At 45.1% G+C, this 21,279-nt stretch overlaps 2 protein-coding genes across 4 annotated transcripts in view; both read right to left on the bottom strand.

Moving 5' to 3' along the window:
* Window positions 1-21,279, bottom strand: part of LOC121591990 (elongation of very long chain fatty acids protein 6) — a 39,243-nt gene that overhangs the window by 7,170 nt on the left and 10,794 nt on the right. For both annotated transcript variants that reach the window (XM_041913138.1, XM_041913137.1), the window contains exon 3: window positions 5,795-5,932. In XM_041913138.1, coding sequence (XP_041769072.1) covers window positions 5,795-5,932 — 138 coding nt within the window. The remainder of the gene's footprint in view (window positions 1-5,794; window positions 5,933-21,279) is intronic.
* LOC121591992 lies at window positions 1,717-5,772 on the bottom strand. Of its 2 annotated transcripts, none has more exons than XM_041913139.1 (3): window positions 4,727-5,772; window positions 4,573-4,660; window positions 1,717-3,645 (listed from the first exon to the last, which is right to left on the bottom strand). In XM_041913139.1, exons 1-3 carry the CDS (start codon window positions 4,900-4,902, stop codon window positions 3,355-3,357), a joined length of 555 nt encoding a protein of 184 aa, XP_041769073.1. In that variant the 5' UTR covers window positions 4,903-5,772; the 3' UTR covers window positions 1,717-3,354. The 2 variants fall into 2 exon arrangements, with proteins under 2 accessions (XP_041769073.1, XP_041769074.1); XM_041913140.1 differs by having other exon boundaries at window positions 4,837-5,772.

Raw genomic sequence — 21,279 nt, 5'->3', positions numbered from 1 at the left:
ACTAGGTTTGCCCGTGTATGCCTGTGCGCCATTCTCCGGCGGTGAGCCCTTTTACGCGATCATTCGCTGGGCGCTGTGTGCTTAAAAGAGAGCCAGTCTTTACCTTTTGCGCCTTCAGCTGATCGCTGCTGTGGTGGGCTTGTCCGTCTGTGGCTTAGGCAACCATCACACCCAGCTGCTGACCCCCTAGAACACACTAATCGGAGTCGTTCGGAGCAACTATGTGTACATGGCAAGATGACTTATTGCAACAGCTTCCTCCTTTTTTTACCCGAACCGTGTGTTGCAAGACACGTGTTACAGTGTAGAGAGATAGAGAGCGAGAGAGCTTGCACATCGGTAGGGTAATTGCTGGTTAAGTCGGCTTATGAACAGCTCCAATTGCGCAGATTGCACACAAAAACCGTTTAAGCGACGTCACACAGATTCTGGGGGAGCATTTGTTGCAAAAATTTTCCACCCTCGCGGGCCGCAGCAATGTTGTTGAATATGGAAGAGCAACTTATATATCTCCATACATACACTCACACACACGCGCAGTCGTACCGCAGACCTTCACCTTCAGCAAAACAGGTTGCCCCACAGGCCCCAGGAACACGTGGTGTGGCGGTTTTTGGTCGGGTCGAGCCCCATCCCATACACACGCGCGTATATCAATCTCGACACAACGTTGCATTTACACTTCCCTTCCCAACCAGCTACTGCTGAAACACGGTAGCAGAATGCAATCGGTCACGGCTTCTCCCTCCACCGGTCGCGTCATCGCATATCATGATTAATTTATAAATCAACAAACGGGTGCAATGAGGCTGGCGAGATAGGTTAAGCGCGTATAACAGTACAACACGGAAGGGGGAGATTCAGTTTTATCGTTCAACTGACCATCACCACCACCACCTTCCCCCCCCTCATCGCGTCACTGAGAGATGACAAGCGTAAAGTGTTCACTTTATTTTCCGCGGATGAAGTGGTTTTTTTTGCACATACCTTGTACGTCGCGCAGCTTTTTTGTGCCTAACACCCGAGCGACTTTTTAATCGTCACGGGGTAGGTTAGAGTTTAAATGGGATGCTGCCGTGCGTATCAACACAACTTTAATACGCTCTAAAACCCACTAGGCTTTAAAGTTTGTTACCAGAGCACAGGGTTGTTTTGCTGTGTCGGAAGATGAAACGGAAAGGGTTTATGTACCCCCGCGCCAAGTCTAGCTTCCCCTTTTAAAGTGACGAACACACAGGACACACTCGTAAAGCTAACGGAAGTATCGCTCTTTTACGGTAGGGGCCACAGGACCGTTTTTCGCTCACTCTACCATCCCCCCGATTCGGGCATTCCCGTTAGTGGAGCGTCGCGGCAATTTAATTAGTGTGCGGCGAGTGCACTGACCGGCCTCTGACCTAGTAAGCGAAACAAGTGCAACTCACGTCCCCAGCCCCAAAAAAAAGGCCGCCTCGATGACCCGGCGACTGATGTGAAGTGTGTGTGTGTGTGTGTGTGTGTGTGTGTGTGTGTGTGTGTGTGTGTGTGTGTGTGTGTGTGTGTGTGTGTGTGTGTGTGTGTGTGTGTGTGTGTGTGTGTGTGTGTGTGTGTGTGTGTGTGTACGTGCATGGTGGGGAGTGGGTAGACGCCATTTGTGGGGTTAATCCGGGGGTCAGGTCGGTGCGTGAATATGCATGCGCAAAGGATGCAACTTGTTTTTTGCAAATGCAACCGATTCGATTCGACGTTAAGCACGTTAATTTGTGCATTTTAAATTTTGAATGTAGTTAATTCGTACCAAATTTAGGGACAGTGTACATTTGGCATCATTTTTGAACGCCTAGTTGTCATTCGCAATGCGCAAAATGTAACCACCACTTTCCCTGAACCATCTGTATATGGCTATAAATGTAGCTCAATATAGACGCTGGGATATTCAGCCATTAGAAGCAAAGCAGAGCTATTTAAGCTGCTAAACAGAGAGATAAAGAAAGAGAAAGATAAACGCACCAAATCGTATTGGTTTAATGGAAAGTTAAATTGCAATAAGAAAACAATAAAATACTATTAGATTGTAATAGTTTGATCGCGTATAAACTCTGCCTATTGCCACGCTCAATTGTTTCGAGACACGCAACTCCGTAACAACGACCGTTAATGCGGCTTTGGAATCAAATATAAGTGTGGCTATAAATACACGCACACCGAGCTTTGAGCATCATGCTTCTCGTGGTCGCTTCTCTTGATCCCATCATGATGAAGATTAATAAATGATAGATTTACTTTATCTTTTAATATCATTTCCTGCCGCATTCATATTATCATGCTTTGCGTTAAGTCCGGACAGCAAAATTATCATACAAAAAGCCATTATTTTAAAGCTTTTATGCGCCGCCAATCAAAAAGGAGGATGCTGCGGCGATTAACACATCAACCCATTCATGGGAAGGCACAACCAAAAAAAACCCGACATTGACGCATCTTTCCCTCCTAATCTGCATAATAAAGCACGCAAAAAAGCGTTTTCAACTCAAAAGAGAGAACAGGTTTCGTTCAAAAATTGGCAATGGAAAATGTGCTCATTTCATCGAAACAAAATTACCTTCACACAACCCGACCACTACTACCTCTTGACGACTTTCTTTGTCGTCTTTCTTTGCATTATGTAATGCGTGGATTGTCCAAATAATAAAACCCTTGAGCCATTTCACTACATTTCCCCCTTCAGACGACGATAGTGTGCTAATTGAATATAAATCAAACAGAAAGCAACGAACAATAAATAATCACACAACAGCATAACGGGCGGGCGCGCGTTCGCATAGTGTTCAAGTTCAAGCACTTTCGCTTTTCCGCCGCCTTTCTGCAGCGGGCGCAGAAGCAGCCAGTAAACGCAAAACCTCGAATCCTCGATCGTCCTGTCATCTTGCCGACGCGTACAGGTTTTTTGTGTAGTACATCTGCGCGTTGCTTTTGAGCGTTGGTTTCATGTTTTCGGTGGATTTACCATCGCACCACGACGACCACCATGTTCGAATAAACAACAGGACAAAAAAAAACAGTTCAGGCATTCAGATCATAAGACTTCAGAGTCCTGTGGGGACCCGAGGAGAGGACGCCGTCATGTTTAACAAATGTGATCTTCTTGTTGCACTTTTCGTGGGGCCACCACGGGCTTCCAGCGCACACATACGCGCGCTATGTCAATAGTAAAGCTCACGAAGTGGGAATATATGTAGTACCACCAAAGCGCGCTGGTGTGGTCGTGCACAAAGCCTTGGAGCCATGTCCCAGAGAAAAAAACACGCTGGTTGTTTTGCCTTGTTTTGCTATGGGAAGCTGTGCGTGCGTGTGTGTGTTATGATGCTGTTCCGGTTATGGATTTCTGTGCTGCGCGGAACGGGGGAATCCCCCTTTCTCCACGATGGCAGCGGTCACACGGGGTGTGACCAGAGAAAAGAGCACAAACAGCACCGCGCGAATGACATAACACGCTAATGAATCGAGGCGCGCATTTTCTTCGCCTGACCAGTGGATCTCATCATCATCGTGCCGTATTGGCGGTGGTGGTGCGGTCATCGCTGTGGTCTTAGTCGTGGTGGATATGATTACCGAACCGCCGTCGCCACCGACACGCTGCATCCGCTTCGAAAAGTTCATAAAAGCCTAAAATTAAAAGAGTCGAATGAATGTGTTTGAATTTGAAACGTTCGGTTGTACTGTACACATACAGCCAAAAAGGGGTATGATGAAGCTTAATGCGGGTTATGATTGCAGTTCTCAATAGGCGGGGAAAACCCCTCCGCTGAATCATATCAGCAAAAGGGGGGAGAGCGCGCACTGCAAACAACCGACCGGCCATGAGATAACGTGAGAGAAATGGTTTTATCGATTTTCGGTGGTGAATGGCTTTACTTTTTTCCACTGCCCGACAGACCGACACACAGACACGCCATCGCTGATGACACAGCTAAGGCCCAGCCGTCATATCCATTTCGTAGATGTAACGAACCCTGTGGTGGTGGTGCAGTTGATGTTATTATTTTCGCGCTTACACATGATTTAAAAACGGACAATTCATAAAATAAAATGCACAACACAACGAACGAATTAAACCACTGAAGTTGTTTCACGTTATGCTACGTTAAGCTCGTTGCATTTACAACCGAACAAGAAGAGTTTTGGCAGGAAAGCGGATTAAGTGCACGCGCAAAATAAAAACTGAATGTGGTTTAACCCGGTGCCGACTCAACCGGCCGAGTGGGTAAATGCCGTTATGCATCAAATGTTTATGCATTTATTTTAAAACATTTCGCTTGTTTTTTGTTTGTTCAACTTTGATTGCCTCTAGAGAAGGCTTATAAGAATTACAAATTGATACCAGCTCGCAAGACACGCGCAAAATATGTCATTCTGTGACGCAACGGTACATCCAAACACCACACCGGGGGGAGTGAAAAACAAGACCATAATACTACACCTTTCCTCCGCCCCAATCGCGCTCAAATCGCACACACGGGGGCCCTCAGTCATAACGCGCTGTTTCATCATAACGCACCAACGGTTGTGGTCCGGTTTATTATCTTCGCTCACCTTTGAAGGGCCTGCTCCTGGTCTCCTTCTCGCCTCGTGGCACAGGGAACAATTATCGGCTAGCTTATTAAAGGCTTTATGCGTCACACTAAAACGGTCACATTATTTATCATTAGCTTGTGCGATTAATTAATTGTCACCGTGGGATACCGACGGCATTACACTGCTACAACGGCACCACCCGAGCGGTACCACGGTGGGTTTCTGTCCGGGATTCTCTGTGTCCAGAACAAACCGGCACATAATAAACGCCCTACTACTTACTTCCCTACTGTCATTAAATTGCACAATGGAGTGAAGCGAGTGTGAATTAGGTCCAGGAGCTGCCATCTCTTTACCGCAAGCTCTCCGTTCCGCCGAGGACGCACACCATACCACCTTCAATATTGGGCCTCACACTCGTAAATCAAATTTATTAGCGCTGGAAAGATCCGCTTTGCTGGAGGAGAATCAAAAAGGTTATCGCCTGTGGTGTGCCAAAAATCGACGCGTCCGGAATGGCAGCAGTATCGATGTAACCAAGCGCTTCTTACAAAGGACCCAAAAAGGATCCGTGAACCATCCACAAAGCGGTCACTTTATCAAAAAGTTCCCCGAAGGTCACCACCACCACATTGGCTGATTGATAGTGGGGTGAAAGACAGAATGGCACAAGAAAAATCCGGTTTCCGGTAGCTTGTCCCGCCGTCTTATCATCAACGCTCCAACCCAGGATCCAGTGGTCTTAGGTGGCTGTTCCAGTATGGTGCTAAAATGGAACCTTCGAAAACCCCCTTCAATCGCAAGATCCGCTTTCACTCAGTGCCGGGGGGGCTCGTTGTTTTGACGAAGTTTCGGCAAAAGGTTCTGTGTAAGCTCACGAAGGTCACACGGGTTGGGTCGTGTGTGTGTGTGGTTTCTCATCAATCGTACGAGCAGCGTCAGCCAGATAAGACTAGACTAGACAGACAGAGAGTGTGGCCACTTCTCTTCGCTCCTGTCGCTGCCCAGAAGACCCCGGACCCCGAGCCTGAAGCAAATCAAGGTCACAGATTGGGCGGTTTGGTAGACACGAACCAGCATTGTGGCTTGTCTAGGACCGATTTTTTCTCTCTACAGTCTACGCCCCTCATCCGGGTTTGTGTTCTTGGGGCGTTTTCTTTTTGCTTTCTTTGCGTTTCTGGTTGTTGTAAAAGATGAAAAGATCGGTCAGAATCGGTGCCCGCCGGCGACATGCACTTACCTAGGAACGCAAACGGAGTGGAAGAGCCCGTAGTGTCGGAGTACGTGTACCAGCTCGGGCGCTGTCCGGCAGGCCCCCATTATGCTGAACATTGCCAGTAGTGTGTTCCATATTGCTAGCAGCCCTCGCAGCTCGAATCTAAAAGTGAAAAAAAAAGCACAGAAGCAGGTGGTTTAGAGTGTGTTTTCAGGTTCAGGGTGTTTTAGTTTTAGCTTCTTTTTTGTTGCTAGCTGTGGTTTATAAATAATGAAAAACAGTACTCTGGTCGTTCGTTGTCGTATGCACGAGGTACGAGTCGTGGTCCTTTAGTCGTGAAGCTTTTTTTTGCCGGTATGAATAATTGAGTGCAGTTCAAACCCATTAAGCGACGACGGGCACAAATACACACACAGTAAAGGGTAGCAGACTTGGCAGGCATATTAAAATCACGACACATTTACACCCTGCCGTTTTATGGTAAAATTATCCACACAGAAGTGTTAAAACATCTGCTACCGACCCCGTGTGTAGAATTCTGCCACGCTGGTGAGGATAATGCGTCCTGGTGTTAATTGATGTTTCATGGGTAAAGTCAACGCAAACAGCAGTTATCGATGTTGGAAGAATGATGAGCTATTTTATTAGCCAAGGAATTTGGCGCTGTTAATATTCACTCTTATCGGTTCTATGGCAGAGCTTTCGGATAGTGCAGAGAAAATGAGGGCGTAAGTTCAAATCTCGATCTGGAGTTTTCAATGAAAGTATTGTATTCAGCTGTGTCGTCGGCCTTTAACGTCGGCAAAAAAAGAAGTTTTTGAAAGCCAAATGAAATTGAAACAACACTGGTTTATCATCTATCAGTTTCTTGACGGGAAATGTATTAGCTTTCACAGGTGCATTTTGAATTTGGCAACAAAAACAGCACCTGTTTTGCAATCCCCTCCTAAAACCCCATCGATAACTTATTGTCTTTGACCGATAAGACTCTGCCGACCGATAAGACAGGTGTGGGCAACATTAAATTCGCCTCCCAGACATACCCAGAGAGCCCGGCAGCTGCACCAACCTTTTCTTATCTTGCGCTTTTTGCTCAATTGCACATTTTGCCATCAAAGGTTCGGCACCAAAACGGTCCATGCTAAAACGTCCCTTAATCTCCCGTTTTTTATCGTCAGACGGAACCGGTTTGCAATACCAGACGAAAGGGAGGATCACACATACTTCGCTTCACCACACGTTCCCGCATAAAGTTCCCACCGAAAACCATCGTATCCCATCGTCTGTAAATGGTCGAAACAATACTTCCCCGAGATATGATAAGCTTGGCTTCATTTCGCAGCGTTCAAAACCACCCGCCGCCCAATCACTCCACCTGGGCGTGAAATCAATCCCGGGCCTGAGCGTTCTTTCTCCCCCGTGCGAAACCTTATCGCGGCTCGGTGACTCCAAACCCTGCACCACCACCACGTGTGTTATCGTGCATTATCACGCATGAGGTAAAAGTCTGTCCGGATCATGATACCGGTGTGTGATTGCTGCAGAATGGTGGCGGCGGGAGCGCTGAGGGCGAACCCGAAATCGATATCATCCCCAGTCTGTTAGCTAGTAGTACCCTCTCACAACACAACGCGAGCACGGCAAGCGGTCGGCAACGAGAGCCACTCCACAGCCCGGTGGTGGTACGCGCGACACATCGCGCCAAGGTCATAGAAATTTGTGTGCGAGTGACACACGCGGTTGCCGCGACAGGAAATGGAGAGTTAAAGCTCCGATCAGGAGGGGTATGGGCAGCATGGTGACACTCCAATCCCCTCTCCGGACGACTTGTTCCATTCATAGCAGCGGCATGATCGCACAGAGCAGAACCAGAATCGACGCTGTTTGTTCTCATTCTCCTTCTTCGTTCCATTCATAAAGCTACGATGCACATTCAAGCAACCGATGATGATGATGATGATGATGATGATGGGCAAGAGGAGAGTTAGAATATCGCGCGCACAGTGTGCCTGACACTTGTATCGTTCCACCATTCCCTCGGGCAGACAACAACGCGCGCGCACACCGCACCACACCACGTGCACCTCTCCGCAAGAATCTAACCCACGCGACGCGTGAAAGAAAGCGTCAAACCTTGAAAATCGCCCAGAGAAAGTGATGGGATCAGAGACGAACTCAGCCAGCGAAATAAGTGGGAGAGGGAGAGCGAGCGAAAGCGATATCTTGACCTTGGGAGGAACCACCACCACCACGGTGGCACACACACTTTGAATAGGGCACAGGCACGCTAACTTTCTTTTGCTGCATTCTTTGAACCGCTTCCCGCTCTGCAGCAGCTTCAACAACATCGTTGATGTAGAGCAGAGTGGCCACCCTTATTGATTAGGGGTTTGTGAGCATCCTGAAGAAATGTGTTGACCCGTGCAGCTAAACGAAAAGCATGGACTGTAAACTGGCAAGAAGAACTCTGTAAACAACCCTTGTTCCAAGCTTGTTGAAAGCTCCCTCGTTTCGCTTGCTAATCGCAAACTTCTACAGAAGCTGACTATTGTGAAGTCAGTTATTGCAACACTGTCACACTGTAATTGCTTTTGCTTTAATGAACTCTGTCTGCCTTATTTCGATGTCCACGTAAGCGCCGCTACGGACTCACAATTAGGGAGAAACAAATTCCAGGGGATTCAGGCATATTGAAGCGTCCATTTCTTCGAACATTAAAAACTGAACAAACGTTACGGAAAAAGCAATATACCTTTGTTGGATCAATTTCCATTAGTTTGACGCTGGAAAATCCCTAATCTGAATATAATGTTTCTTGTGCTACCAAGAACTTTGTGTTCTGATTATTGGAAGATGTTCATTAATGAGTATTTTCTACTGCATCACCGGTGCACGTGGACATTTATACTTTTAAATGCTGGTTTAATTAAAAGTTTTTCGACACTTCCACTTCCATGCCTACGCTCACAAAAGCACAATAATGGGAGTGGATAGGCCACGGCCATTCATAAAAAGAAGGAAAAGCTACAACACACCCAGACGGGAATTTAATAGAATCATTCGTGACCTTCAAACCAAATACATCAACAGAACAACAACAACAACAAAAAACAGGCGAAATAACTCCTGTTGCACCTTCCACGAAGCCCTTGGAGAAAGATATAAAGCCTCTTTCGCTTCCGATACAGCACCAAAGCACCACAAATCTGGGTTGGTCTAGCAGCCGCCGCCGCCGTCACTCTTCCGCCCAGGCAGACTTATCTTCCGCCCGCTCGATATCAACGGGAAGTCCCCGGACCAGGTCCAGTTAATCCAAGCGAAGCGACGAAACAAACCGCCACGAAAAGCAATGTCGGAACAGTTTCACCGAAATCACACACACACACGCCCGAACGGCGGCATGTCTGCATGTAAGTGTGTGGAGGGAAGGAAAAGGCACCTTTTACCGAAGCGTTACATAAAAACGACATTCCAGTGGAGGTCGGCTGTCGCTGGCGTTCCCATCTTTGCCCAAACCCCTTTTTGCCGTAGAGAGTAAGGGGGGGGGGGGGAGGGGGTTTGTGGGCGAGAGTTTCCGAAGCAAACTGGATGGATACAAACACCATCGAACAAAAAAGACGCCCAACATCCAAGTGCACACCATCGGCTCCCCCGAACGTTGGGAAAGGAGGTAGAGTAAGAAGCATCCCCAGAACCGGATACTAACCAAACTGGTGGCTTTTTGTTTGTTGTGTTGCGATGTTTGGTGGGTCGCTTCTTCGACACGTGTATTACCAGTTTTGGGCGATTGTCGCATCATTCTAGCAGTAGTTTTTTTTTACAAAGCGGCTTTAAGACCCAATGTGAGACGTTAAGAGAGCCGGTAGTCCACTATACACTCTCTCTCTCTGCTCCATATAATCCGACGTTTAGGATGTTTTACGTGTGGGTGGGTGTTTTGTTGGTGCTAGCGACAGGTAGAAATGGAAAGGATGCAAAAAGAAGGAATGAAAGTAGAGATGAAAACTTGCGAACGAATCGATTGAGATGGAAAAATGCGCGCGCAATCCCCGAGACGGTTACAACCACCAGGAGAAGTAAACCCCCGATGATGAAGGATAAACAGTCCGTGACCTCTTACCGACCACACATGCACACACACAATTGAATGATAGGGTAGTTCACATGTTTGCTTTAAAGCTCAGCATAAGATCCACCAATATGGAATTAAGGGTGATCCAAGAGATGTCCCCAATAGACCAATATGTATGCCCCTGACACCGGCTTACAGCCGCGGATAGGATGACTTAAAGGAAGCTTTTACAGATCCTTATCACAAACGCAATTACACACTCTTCTTTACCGTAAAATCTCTTCCACACGAAAAGACACACTCCAAATGGCAGGCACCGCGAATGTTTGCCGGATTAGATAACCCAACGTCATAGATTTTTGCACGCCATTCGTAGATAAAATCTTCATTGGCTGAAGTCCGTTAACTAAGGGTTAAGCGCGTGTCTCCCCGATCTCTGCATTTTCCAACTATCTTCAAACTTTTTTCAATTAACTTTTGAAACTAATCCTCCATTATCATCTCGCGCCGATAAAACGCATTGTTTCCAGGGAAGGGCGTGTTTTCGTCACGCTCGCCTTTATTGCATTTCATTACACAGAGAGTACCGCCAAAAACTTTGCCCCATTAATGTAAGGTCGTAAGTAAGGTCGTACACCGCACACAGATAGGGGTTGCATGGCAGCAGCGAATTGGGCAGTCGATGCGTACTCGTAAAATTAATCGAAAAACTTTGCTATCGTTCTAGTAGCCGCATTCATAAAAATCATGCTTGAGTGTCTGCCAAACCGCTGATAAAAACGGCAGCTGTTTTAGCAGACAGTACGAATTTGTTCTTGATGCCATAGAGTGCGCCTTTTGTTGCTATTATGCGCATACTTGCTCTAGCTAGCTTGGTAGTGTAGTTGTCAACGGATAGATCAGTTGATTAGGTGTAATCGCCCGACCTGTGTTCTAATCTGCATCTCAATCTCTCTCTGCATTGTTGTTAGCGCCAATTTCTTAGTGAATTCATTTATAGAGAGACAACCCTTATTGTCATTGTTTGTGCTATTATAAGGGTATTCAAAAGGTTTTGTTTATCTTTTGTCTTTATTATGTGCGTGTTTATTGTTGGTACGTGAATCAAGGAAAAAAGCTCTTGAAAAGTTCCTTCTTTTCGTCACACGCAATATTGTCTTCACGAGCGCGATCACACAAGACACATTATATTCGTTCCACACACACAACACTCTCTATCTTTTGTGCATTATTACTATTATTATAATAATTTTAAATTCCTTTCCTTGCTCCACTCCAATGCAATGACGAACGACTTTCTTCTGCTGAATTTGTTTAACCCACCTACCCTTCCCCCTCCCCCCTCTGAGCAAGGTTTTGGTATTTGAAGAGAGCAAACAGAGGAGAAGTTGGCTCGCCGGCACACACTGTGTCGGGAGAAATTAACAATTCAGCATTTGCATAACCAAAGCAAGGAAAGGAAGCGGACGCATGTCTATGTGTATGCGAATTCCTTACCGTGCGACGGCCAGTCAAAAGCAATGACGGTGCCCATTTCCGTCCCCACGCACGACATTTCGTTCATGACGCACACAAAAAAGGTCAAATGTCAGTCAGATAACGAATGCAGAGACAAGAGAGCGAGCGAAGGAGACAGAAAACTCGAAACGGATCTGAACTGCGATTAACGATTAATTAGCGTACAGTGGCAACGATCGAGTTTAACCGGTGTCATCGCTAATAGTTTCGGGAAAGGGAAGGTACGAAAGAATTAAATTCAAACGATATGACCCTTAACCCACAGTTAAACAGAGCACCATTTGTGGCTGATGTCGTGACAATCAACAGAGTCGCCGGGTAATTTGCAAAAGGTAAGAAGGTTTTTGAAAGCAAGGCCGTGTCAGAATACGTGGGAAGTAGAACTGTTTTTTATTGCTCCTTAACACACTGGCAACTTTCCACCCTTTTTCTTAATGTAATTGTTTACAATGTTATGCCAAGAGGACAGTTCATTAACAGCTGTACCGAAGGGCAAAAGACGCAAACAGTCTTCCCAACGCGACTGGTATTGTATAATCGGATTAGGAGATGCTAATGAGCGCAAAATAATGATGCGATTGCTGTGTACGAGCACGTGAAGTGTAATCGCTCCTATTAGGAAGTCCGCAACGATGTGGTAATGTATTTTTTCTTATCAAAAAATCATGCTCCGCTCAAATCTTCCAAATAATCCAATACCGGAAGGAACAACGATGGCGACGATGGTGTGTTGTAATTGAAACAGATTATTTACTCTTATATGCAAATCTTGCCATCTTCTCGCGCTATCAGAGTTCCATCCCATCGGCCCTGTTTCGCAATCCCGCGCAAGGGCAGCATCGGGCAGAGCAAAACCTGTAACGCGTTATCACATCATTTCACTGGGGTCTGTGTGCCGCCGGGTGGGTAGAGTCACTTCGACGACCACCACACACAGCGGTCACCACGTGCTGTATTATCTCTCTCTCTCTCTCTCTGACGGTTACGCATTACGGCACATTCTTCGCAGCCCAAGTTACGAACACTCGCAGGAGGGAAGGAAAGCGTCAGCGACAGATCAATTCCTACCAAGTGTGATGATGATAACGGGGAGGAGGTTCGCGATCGATAACGCTCGATTATCCGGTGTCATAACGACGCGCAAATGATCCAACCGAACCGAACGAAGCGCGTGCGCGCGCTCAAGTGATGATTATTGGTGACGAAAAAAATGATGAAACAACGGCGTTAAAAAAAATACCCTGGGAACAAGATCATTATCGAAAGTGCTTCCATCACACCGATGGAAGTCGTTGCGCGCTTTGGCCGATCGGTATAAACACGTTTGGAGCGAAGAAATAGTTCTCATGGTTAAGAACTGTCATTTTTGCAATGAAGCAATCACTATGCTGCACGCCGCAAAGACACATATTACGCACGCACATATCACCCTTGCGCACTTTGCCAAACAGTTATATACGCACCACCACCAGCTCCTTCTTTCGTTCAGTTTTGCGCACTTTTTTTTTTCAAAGCAAAGCGAAATTGCGCGGGCAAATTTGCAAACCATTTTTCCAAAGAGAGGGCGCGATGATTGCCAATGGCAACATAAAACCAAGAGCGGGAGGCCCAACCTAAGCTTTCAGGTGAGTTTGTACGTGTGAGCGTACCATACAGTACGTTCGCGCGGTGAAAGGCTTGGATGGGGCTTGGGTGACTTACGAAATCTCTTTGACACCGATCGATCGACTGTGCGAAAGCTGGGGGGGAGGAAGGCGCAAAAAAGCATGGTAAAGCTCGGGCAGCTTTTCATCGACGCCGGCGGCCGAGCCAGCCAAGTCGTATTACCGAACGACGACATCGCGCACCACCGGCCCGGCAAAGATTGTTGGTCGGGCGCGCGCGCGCGCTCGGCGAGATATTGTTGCGTCAGTCAGTCTCACTTGCATTTTCAGCGACCTGCGTCCTACAAACATCGCGCTGCTTTGTATCGCAGAGATCGGTTGGCCTGGTTTCGGGCTTGAGCAGAGAGATTTTTGTTTGCTCTCTATGATGATGACTAATTTACGCTGCATTTGACATTTGGCCAATTGGCAACAACCAAAAGCTTATTGGAAATGTGATGTGTCGGATGCTGTAGGATGTGGTTTGGGCAGATGAAGGGAAGTCGTGATGCTCATTATCATTGTCTAGCGATCCTAAGAGCTTACTTACTAACAGGATATTCGGCAGCAACTAGACATTTCCATATTAGATCAATAAGACATTTTGAAAAGACGATTAGAGAGACTTCACTGCACATGTATAGAGAGTGAAGGAACATTTTTCCAAAGTACTAAAACTTTTGGCACACTTTCTAAACTCTCTATCATGATCTATCTAATTACAAACAAAACTCGAACATATCTCTCTATATGATACAGAATAATAAGCATCAAAACTGCTGAAATAAATCTAACGAATAGTTGACATCCAAATCAAAGATGTGAAGAATAGAATCGTAGAACTGCCTAGTGCAGTGCCATTTTTTGTTTCAAGTTTCAATCCAGAGTTTCACAGGAATACATTTTGGAATGTATCAAAAGATTGTTGACATCAACTGAAGCATCAATTACAAAATCTTAACCAAACAGACATCTTGGTTCCAAAGCCTAGGAGAAACCTTGTTATTCATCTGTTTTAGTATGAGGTCATTGAGGAGTTTACATTGAATTTTAACTCCTGGAAAAGCAAACCCCATATAGAGTTTGCTTTCTCCAAAAACTGACGAATGCTGCGATTTTATAAAGCACTAAGTACCAGGATATGTGATTTACTCATCCCACGACGACGCCACGGGATGATGTGTTTATGCAAATATATACATCATCCCATCAAAATCATTACGCACCACCACACACACACAAACAAGATGCATACGCACCCGAGCAAAAGTAAACAAAACTGGTCCAATGAATCCACACCAACACCATCATCAAAAGCATTGAAAAGGGAACGATTGACGGTCGCACGTGAGTGGGATTGACACTCGATGCGGTTATGTCACGTGGACCGCTTGCCAAAGCCATACCCGCGGCCAATTACATATCACTTGACCGCCTGGAGGTACCACCACCACCACCGCCGAGTGCATCATAGATGGAAGCTCTCGCCCAATACATTATCGAATGACTGGTAATATCCGTGGTGGTGGTGAAGGCAAATTTGCGGTCGAGGTCATGCAAGTGTTCCCCCGAAAACGGACCGAACCTTTGCTTCCCAACCCAACACATTCCATGCCGTGCGGGTTTAGGGGATGTTTTTTTTTCTGGAGAACGGAACGGAACGGAACGGAACGTTTCGTTCGCAAAATTATCCAACAAATATGTTTCAAGTATTGTACACAATTTATTCAAATTATACAACATGATAACGGTTCTCCGTTCCCATCTCTTTCGGTACAGTTTTTGGAACCAGTTTTTCGAACGCACCATCACCCTGTTTTTGTGCTCCGGTTTTCTCTTCAGCAGTTAGATAATGCCAACAGGCAACACCAAGCGCGTCGCCGATATGTTTCTAATGCATATCCGCAATTTTTCCAACCTTCCACTGGTACAGATAGGGAGGAGGGGATGGTACCGTAGCGGGTCAGTCTTTCGCTCCCAACTGGACCGAGAAGAATATTGAATTTCGGCAAAGCGAGTGGGCAGCAAACGGTAACCAGACGAGGAAAATTCAACCACGATTACCTAACGGCATCAGGGGCACAAGAGAGATAGAGAGAGAAAGCTCTTGGAAGGTGTAAGGTGTGATCGGCTGGCTTGATCTACATTTATACACACCATCAACACACTCCTCTCCCTCGACTGTGGTGAAGATTTGTGATCGTAACAATGCCGAAAATACGAAAAAGAAAAAAATACTCAAAAAGATTTCGATGAATCGACACGAAATTAACCGTCGCGCTCGGTCGCGTAAGTGAAAGTTGTCTCGTCTCTTCGTCTCCTCTTTGGAGGAAGAGGGTGGTGTTTTGTGGGGAATAAAGTGGCTGGCCCCAATATCATAAAGCGGAGCTTGATCAACGAAAACAAATCTCGTTCTTGCGTGAAGAAGGTGAACGAAAAGGATTTATTTATTTAATTATCTTCAATCTTTTTTATATTTTAAACTATCTTTAATGTATACCCAACAAATATTTTTAACTTCTCGAACAAAGATTTGCTCAAACAAGTTTCTGCATTCTGGTGCACAATGTGCATCCCCCGAAATACACACGCACCAAAAACAGTCACTTTTCTCACACATGTACAACTGCGTCTTCGGGCTCGGCTCCACCTCAACCACACCAAATAAACCACCCATCGCTACCCGATCAAAAAAAGGGAAAACTTTCTGTTTGATAAACCAACCAACGTAACTGTGTCAAAACCATCGACCATTTACATCGAAACCCGTGCGAGCGCACCCGCCAAACGTGCAACAACTTTTGCCCATGTGTGTGTGTGTGTGTGTTTGTTGGTGTGACAACAACCTTCCACCCTTTCCCTCTCAGACTCCACTCCTTTAGTGGGTGGGAAATGAGTGGTGGTGCGCAATTTAATGGATTTTCAATACACGTCCTTGACTTCCTAGCTATTTCATTGGAGGTGTGTCGTCTTGTGGGTCTGTGGTTGATGACGATGGCGGGAGGGGCGAATGCCAAAAATAAATACCTACACGGAAAGAATATAAGACGACAACTACCACCAGTACGATGAAGATACAGTTAAGAAGTCCTACAAAACTCAAAGAAGTCTTTCGAGTGGGTTGTAGGTTATAAGGAAGCTGAAGAATGGAATGTCCAAAAATAACAATCCAACCTGAACAAGATCTCAATAACAATAGTAATTCCGAAAGAAGTAAGCGTGGATAAGACGAAAGACTTTTCCTTGGTGGCGGGTATAATAATAAACCTCTTTTTTATGCCAGTTAAAACTCTTACAAAAAACGATTGTAAAGGTTTGAGGTTCTGAACTCTTATTTAAATGGCTCAGAAACAAAAAAAAGCATTTTTGGGAATATATATTCCCTTTTACGATTGGATCAAAAGAAGGAAGCAAGACACTGCATCTCACCCAACATTTGACAATTACTGTAGGCCGTTTATCCCCAGATTACGACTGTTTACATTAAATTCATAGGGTCGCCTAACAATTGGCTTACGTTTGCAACTAAAAAGCATCATTTCATTGTATTAAAAAAGGGATTTCGTCAACACACTAATAGTTGCACACCATACACTGCATCCATTTATACACAATGAAACTAAACAACAGCCACAGAAACCCACCATCAGCATCCAGTCTCTTAGCAAGCGAAAGTTTGTGCGAATTTTCAGCTCGCTGCCACTAAGCGAAACATCTAACACTGTTCCATCGTCTTCCAGCACAATTCGCCACAAAGACCAGCGCAAATGGCACAATGTATGCATCTCCCCATCCTCACGCGAAACAACAACACTCTCCCGGCAAAGTAAACACAGCAGCATTACGGCAACCAAAAACCATCAAACAAAACCATGCGAAACTTCACATACCATACCACCACACCACACACACAGCCACGGGCGAGATATTTGACTGATTGCTGTAGGGTGGAGGCGAAATCGTGCAAAATTCGCTTACATTTGCGCTGCGATCCTTCCCTCGACAAACTAAACGCGGCCAAAGAAAAAGAAAAAAAATCGCCTTCCCCACGCATTCCCGCTTTCGGTGGTTGTTATGTGATCGATCGAATCCTAACGATCAAAGGGAGTGCAAAAGCTAACGCGCACAGCAGGCGAGTTAGACTTTGTTTGAACACTCTTCTTTAGAAAGAGGCACGGTTTTGCCGGCCGATGCGTGCTCTAGCACCAATTGCGATTTGTATTTTGCCAGTGAAATAATATACCAGCACAAACAGTTACGCAGTAAAGGAGCAAACCCGATAAGTGGGTCAATAAGGTGCACGAGCACGCACTCATTGTCACGGGCAAAGAAGTGCACGTATACGTGAAAAAACGAGCAAACATATGGCAGAAAAATGGCTGAGAAAGTTAGCATTACTAACCTCGATGGTCATATATCACAAATTGAAACGATTTGTTATCATTTGGGCGTAACATGTTTTCTTTCCAAAAACAGCCTAAATTTATACAGTTTTCTTTCTATGATTTGTTAGTTCTGCTGTCCTCTCCTGTAGTATTTTTGGTCGTCTGATGATAAGTGATTAACTTCGTTTAACATACTTTGACGAGGAAAAGGTGCTAGAAGAGTTAAACTTGTTGGTATCGGGTCCATCCACACGAGATTCGAACGCATGTCTTGCTGTATGCAACGCCAAGGATTTGCCCTCAGGGCCACGGAACTCGTCCCAAGAACGAATGCAAATAACTGTGTTTGTTCAACAGATCCATTCCACATTCTGAAGCTTGATCTGATCCTTAGCTCTATAGCATAAAAGCCACATATTATTGAAAAATAGTCTTTACTTCTTAGTCATAACACTAAATTTATACTATTCAATATCCCTTTATTCCTTTTTCTTTTTAATTCCTTCATAGAAAATAACAATTTTTTTCGATTGGAAAAGCTATATTATACTACTACTGCCTGTCTCTTGCAATCAGAACATTGAAGTGTGCACGTTTTCTCCAATATCATGTATTTTCTGTCCGATCAACAATGCTCGACATTTACAAACATCAATCCGAAAACAAAACACTTGTCCACAGGTAATAATCAAACCAATTTTGACGATTTCAAATCGTCGATGACACGCCACAAACCCCGACTATACACATGTTACGACATACAGACATACAATCGATACCACCACCGAGCGCAAAGCAACACATACAAACGATAGGAGCAACAGACGTTCGTTCGAAAGGGGGGAAAAAACGCCGCTGAAATGACCTGGCTAGGGGTGCTGCTGGTTCCTCCACATTTCTCCCCCACAAACACACCAGCGAAACACAACACTATGTTTTTAGTTTATTGTTGCTGGTGGAATCGATTGGTTGTTCAACGAATTAATTCATTCAAACTGCGATGGGGTACGATAAAACACATCGCAGACGAAGGTATCGCGCGGCAGCACATTCGTTTGGGCATAGCATAAAGTTTGCATAAAATCCCTTGCCACACACCCCAGCCGGTTCAGGCATGGGCCACCATTATCGTGTGTTGAGCACGGAGGGGTCCCAATTTTGAGCAACATATTCAGCATATTTGGTGGTTGTTTTTTTATCATTTCTAACAACGCGGAATCACCGTGGCGGCCGCCGGTTGATGTAACAAACCACGTCCAGCTCCCTGATGAACTTTATTACATGGCAATGAAAAATGTCACGCACACACACACACATTTATTTTTTTAGTAGTATTGAGTAACACTCCACACCACCATCAGATAGTTTTTTGTGAAGCAAACGAAAGAAACGACCATTTCTTTCACTTCAAGCGATCGGAGGGCTTTAAAGTAATTAATTTCATGGCGAAATGATGGCAACCAACACAAACAAAAAAATCCAAATTGGTTGGTGCCCCTTGTAAGGCAACCAAAAACAAAACCTAACACCGAGATTCATTCATGCTGCATAGCAACAGGAGCAACATCGATCGATTTAACCAAGCTTGTTTTGTGTTGGGAAGGAAGCAAAAAAAAACCACCGGCCAAAAGGAAAAATAAAAGAATACCCCAAAATACCTTAGAGGGTTTTGGAGAAGATGTAAAATGCCACCGCACAGAAGGGAAGTTACCAACAACAACAACAACCAAAAAACAGTAGAAAAAGTTCAGCGTTTCGGCAAATCAAAACAGTTTCTATGAAGTCACGGCCCCGAAGGAGGGCAAAACCCTTCTTCATTTCACTGTGAACAGGTTTACAAATTAGCACACTCACAGGGCGTGCGGGTCTGGGATGACGACGACGACTTCTCTAATAGTCGTCGTGATGTGAGTTACAACGAATAATGCTCTTCCAGACCGGCTGCGGTGCTACCCCGGCGATGAAGGTGGCCATAAAAATAGGGTGATAAATTCGTGGAAGAAATCTATCTGCGGGCGGCTGAGATTGAATTTCTAATCAGTTGCTCTCACCTTCGGCTTGGCGAAGAGTTCTGTGCCCTTTTCTGAATAAAGGGATTAATACGAAAACGAAACTTCGGCAACCCCGATAAAGCATCATTAAGAAAGGTTAGCTGTTGTTTGGTGTCATTACAGTAATGGTTTCAATTACAAGGTTTGTTTTTTTGGTTGTTTCTTTTTTAGCAAATAAAAGGTAAAGGGTAAAATCACAACAGCATCAAGGCAAGACATTCAATCAACAACGTCTACGCTACCAACACGCCATAATGTACCTTTTTCTGAACGATAAGACCATATGGGGAGGGCCCTCTTCTCCTTCACTGACGTTGTTGTCACAATATTTGCACACTCTTTGCAATCAAGGCTTTATTTGTGTGGCCTTTTAGGAAAGGGGGGACAGCACCTGGAGCCGGGAGCTCTCTCTCTCTCTCTCTCTCTCTCTCTCTCTTCACCGGGTAGGTGCGTGTGCACAACACACCCTTTGCAACAATCAGCCTCATTGAGGAGAAAATAGCAAACGCCACACAACCGCATCTTCTAATCGCGGGGCGAATTGCGTTGATATTTGTTTGACCTTGTGTTGGATGTATGTGAGTGTTTGGACCGACCGTCGATTATCTCTTTCCATTTAGATGTAATCATTTGTCATCAGCGCCTAATCGACGACGGCGAGGAACACGAACGACGACGACAGCCCCGTTTTTCGGTCAATTGTTTTAAGAGCCAGGTGGTAAACTTTCTGCTAAATTTTCGTTTCAGTATGCTTCCACAAGACCGACGAACCCAAACACATCGAGACCACGTGACAAGCAGTGTGTAGGAGCTTCGTTGCGGGGCGTTATTTTTCCATTTTCTCGCGTGCACGTGTAATGGCAGAAGAAATAGAGAACATGCACACACACACACCGACACCGTTGTGGGGTTTGATGTTCGTGTACACGATGATATTATGCCAATATCTGTCATCGATCTGAAGTTTGAATTCTTAGTTTGACTTCTCCCCCATTCAGTAGTTGCAACAGCACGGTACACGGTGGGACAAAAAAGTAAACAGAAAGTCCAAAAGATTAAATATTGTTTTTGTAACACAACTTTATAAAATAGCTCACAAATAGTGTTTAACTATAATTTACAGGAATTATTCGAAATATTGCAAAATATTGTAAAAAAAAAAATTATTCATTATTTTTTATTGTCGGAAGTGACACATGACATGACACATGACATCACAAACAAGAGTACATGATTTCCGAGTCAAAATTGTGATTTTGTAAATGAGATTGCCTTCTAAGTATGAGTTTTAGGATTAAATGAAAAGTTAAAAAAAACACGTTTTTAAATTATGCCAAGCAGTACTAATGAAGTAAAACTTTTCCAATCTCGGACTCCATGGGAGGTAACAAAACAGCTAAAAAAAGTAGATTTTTTCAGTTTCATTCTCCGAAAGCAACATAAATGAATAATTTAAAGTAGATAAACAGTCAGGAATCACAAATTGCTCGATAAAATATTAATGATCCTGCCTGGGAAATTATGTGAGTACGGACCGCCGCACACATCCAACCTTACCCAATCTCCTTATCACCAAAGTGACGTAAAGCACACCCACGCGTCGCACACGAACAATCGCGCTGAAAGATTGACCGAGTGGAAAGCCACGGACACAATTTCCACTCAGCTCGTGGGGGCCACCACTAATAGAAAACAAATAATCTGCGTTACGCGATCGCGACCAGACACACCAACACAGATACACGAAGGAGGAACTCCCCCTGGATAGAGTGGGAGAGGAGCAATGGGTGGCGAACAGCACGTGTCTGCTTGCCATGCTCTCCTGCAGGTAGAGAGAGCA

The sequence above is a fragment of the Anopheles merus genome, chromosome 2L, assembly GCF_017562075.2.
Source record: "Anopheles merus strain MAF chromosome 2L, AmerM5.1, whole genome shotgun sequence".
In the NCBI taxonomy this organism is placed as follows: Eukaryota; Metazoa; Arthropoda; class Insecta; order Diptera; family Culicidae; genus Anopheles; species Anopheles merus.
Note: the sequence above shows the minus strand (reverse complement) of the source record. Positions and strands in the feature narration are given on the sequence as shown.

What these genes read in the sequence shown, in the direction of transcription:
- LOC121591992 (XM_041913139.1), bottom strand. Translation starts at nt 4,902, where the DNA reads ATGGCAGCTCCTGGACCTAATTCACACTCGCTTCACTCCATTGTGCAA. An exon ending in CGTTGTAGCAGTGTAATGCC is followed by an intron (nt 4,661 to 4,726) that starts GTCGGTATCCCA and finishes TGACCGTTTTAG; the next exon opens with TGTGACGCATAAAGCCTTTA. An exon ending in CAGGAGCAGGCCCTTCAAAG is followed by an intron (nt 3,646 to 4,572) that starts GTGAGCGAAGAT and finishes TTTTAATTTTAG; the next exon opens with GCTTTTATGAACTTTTCGAA.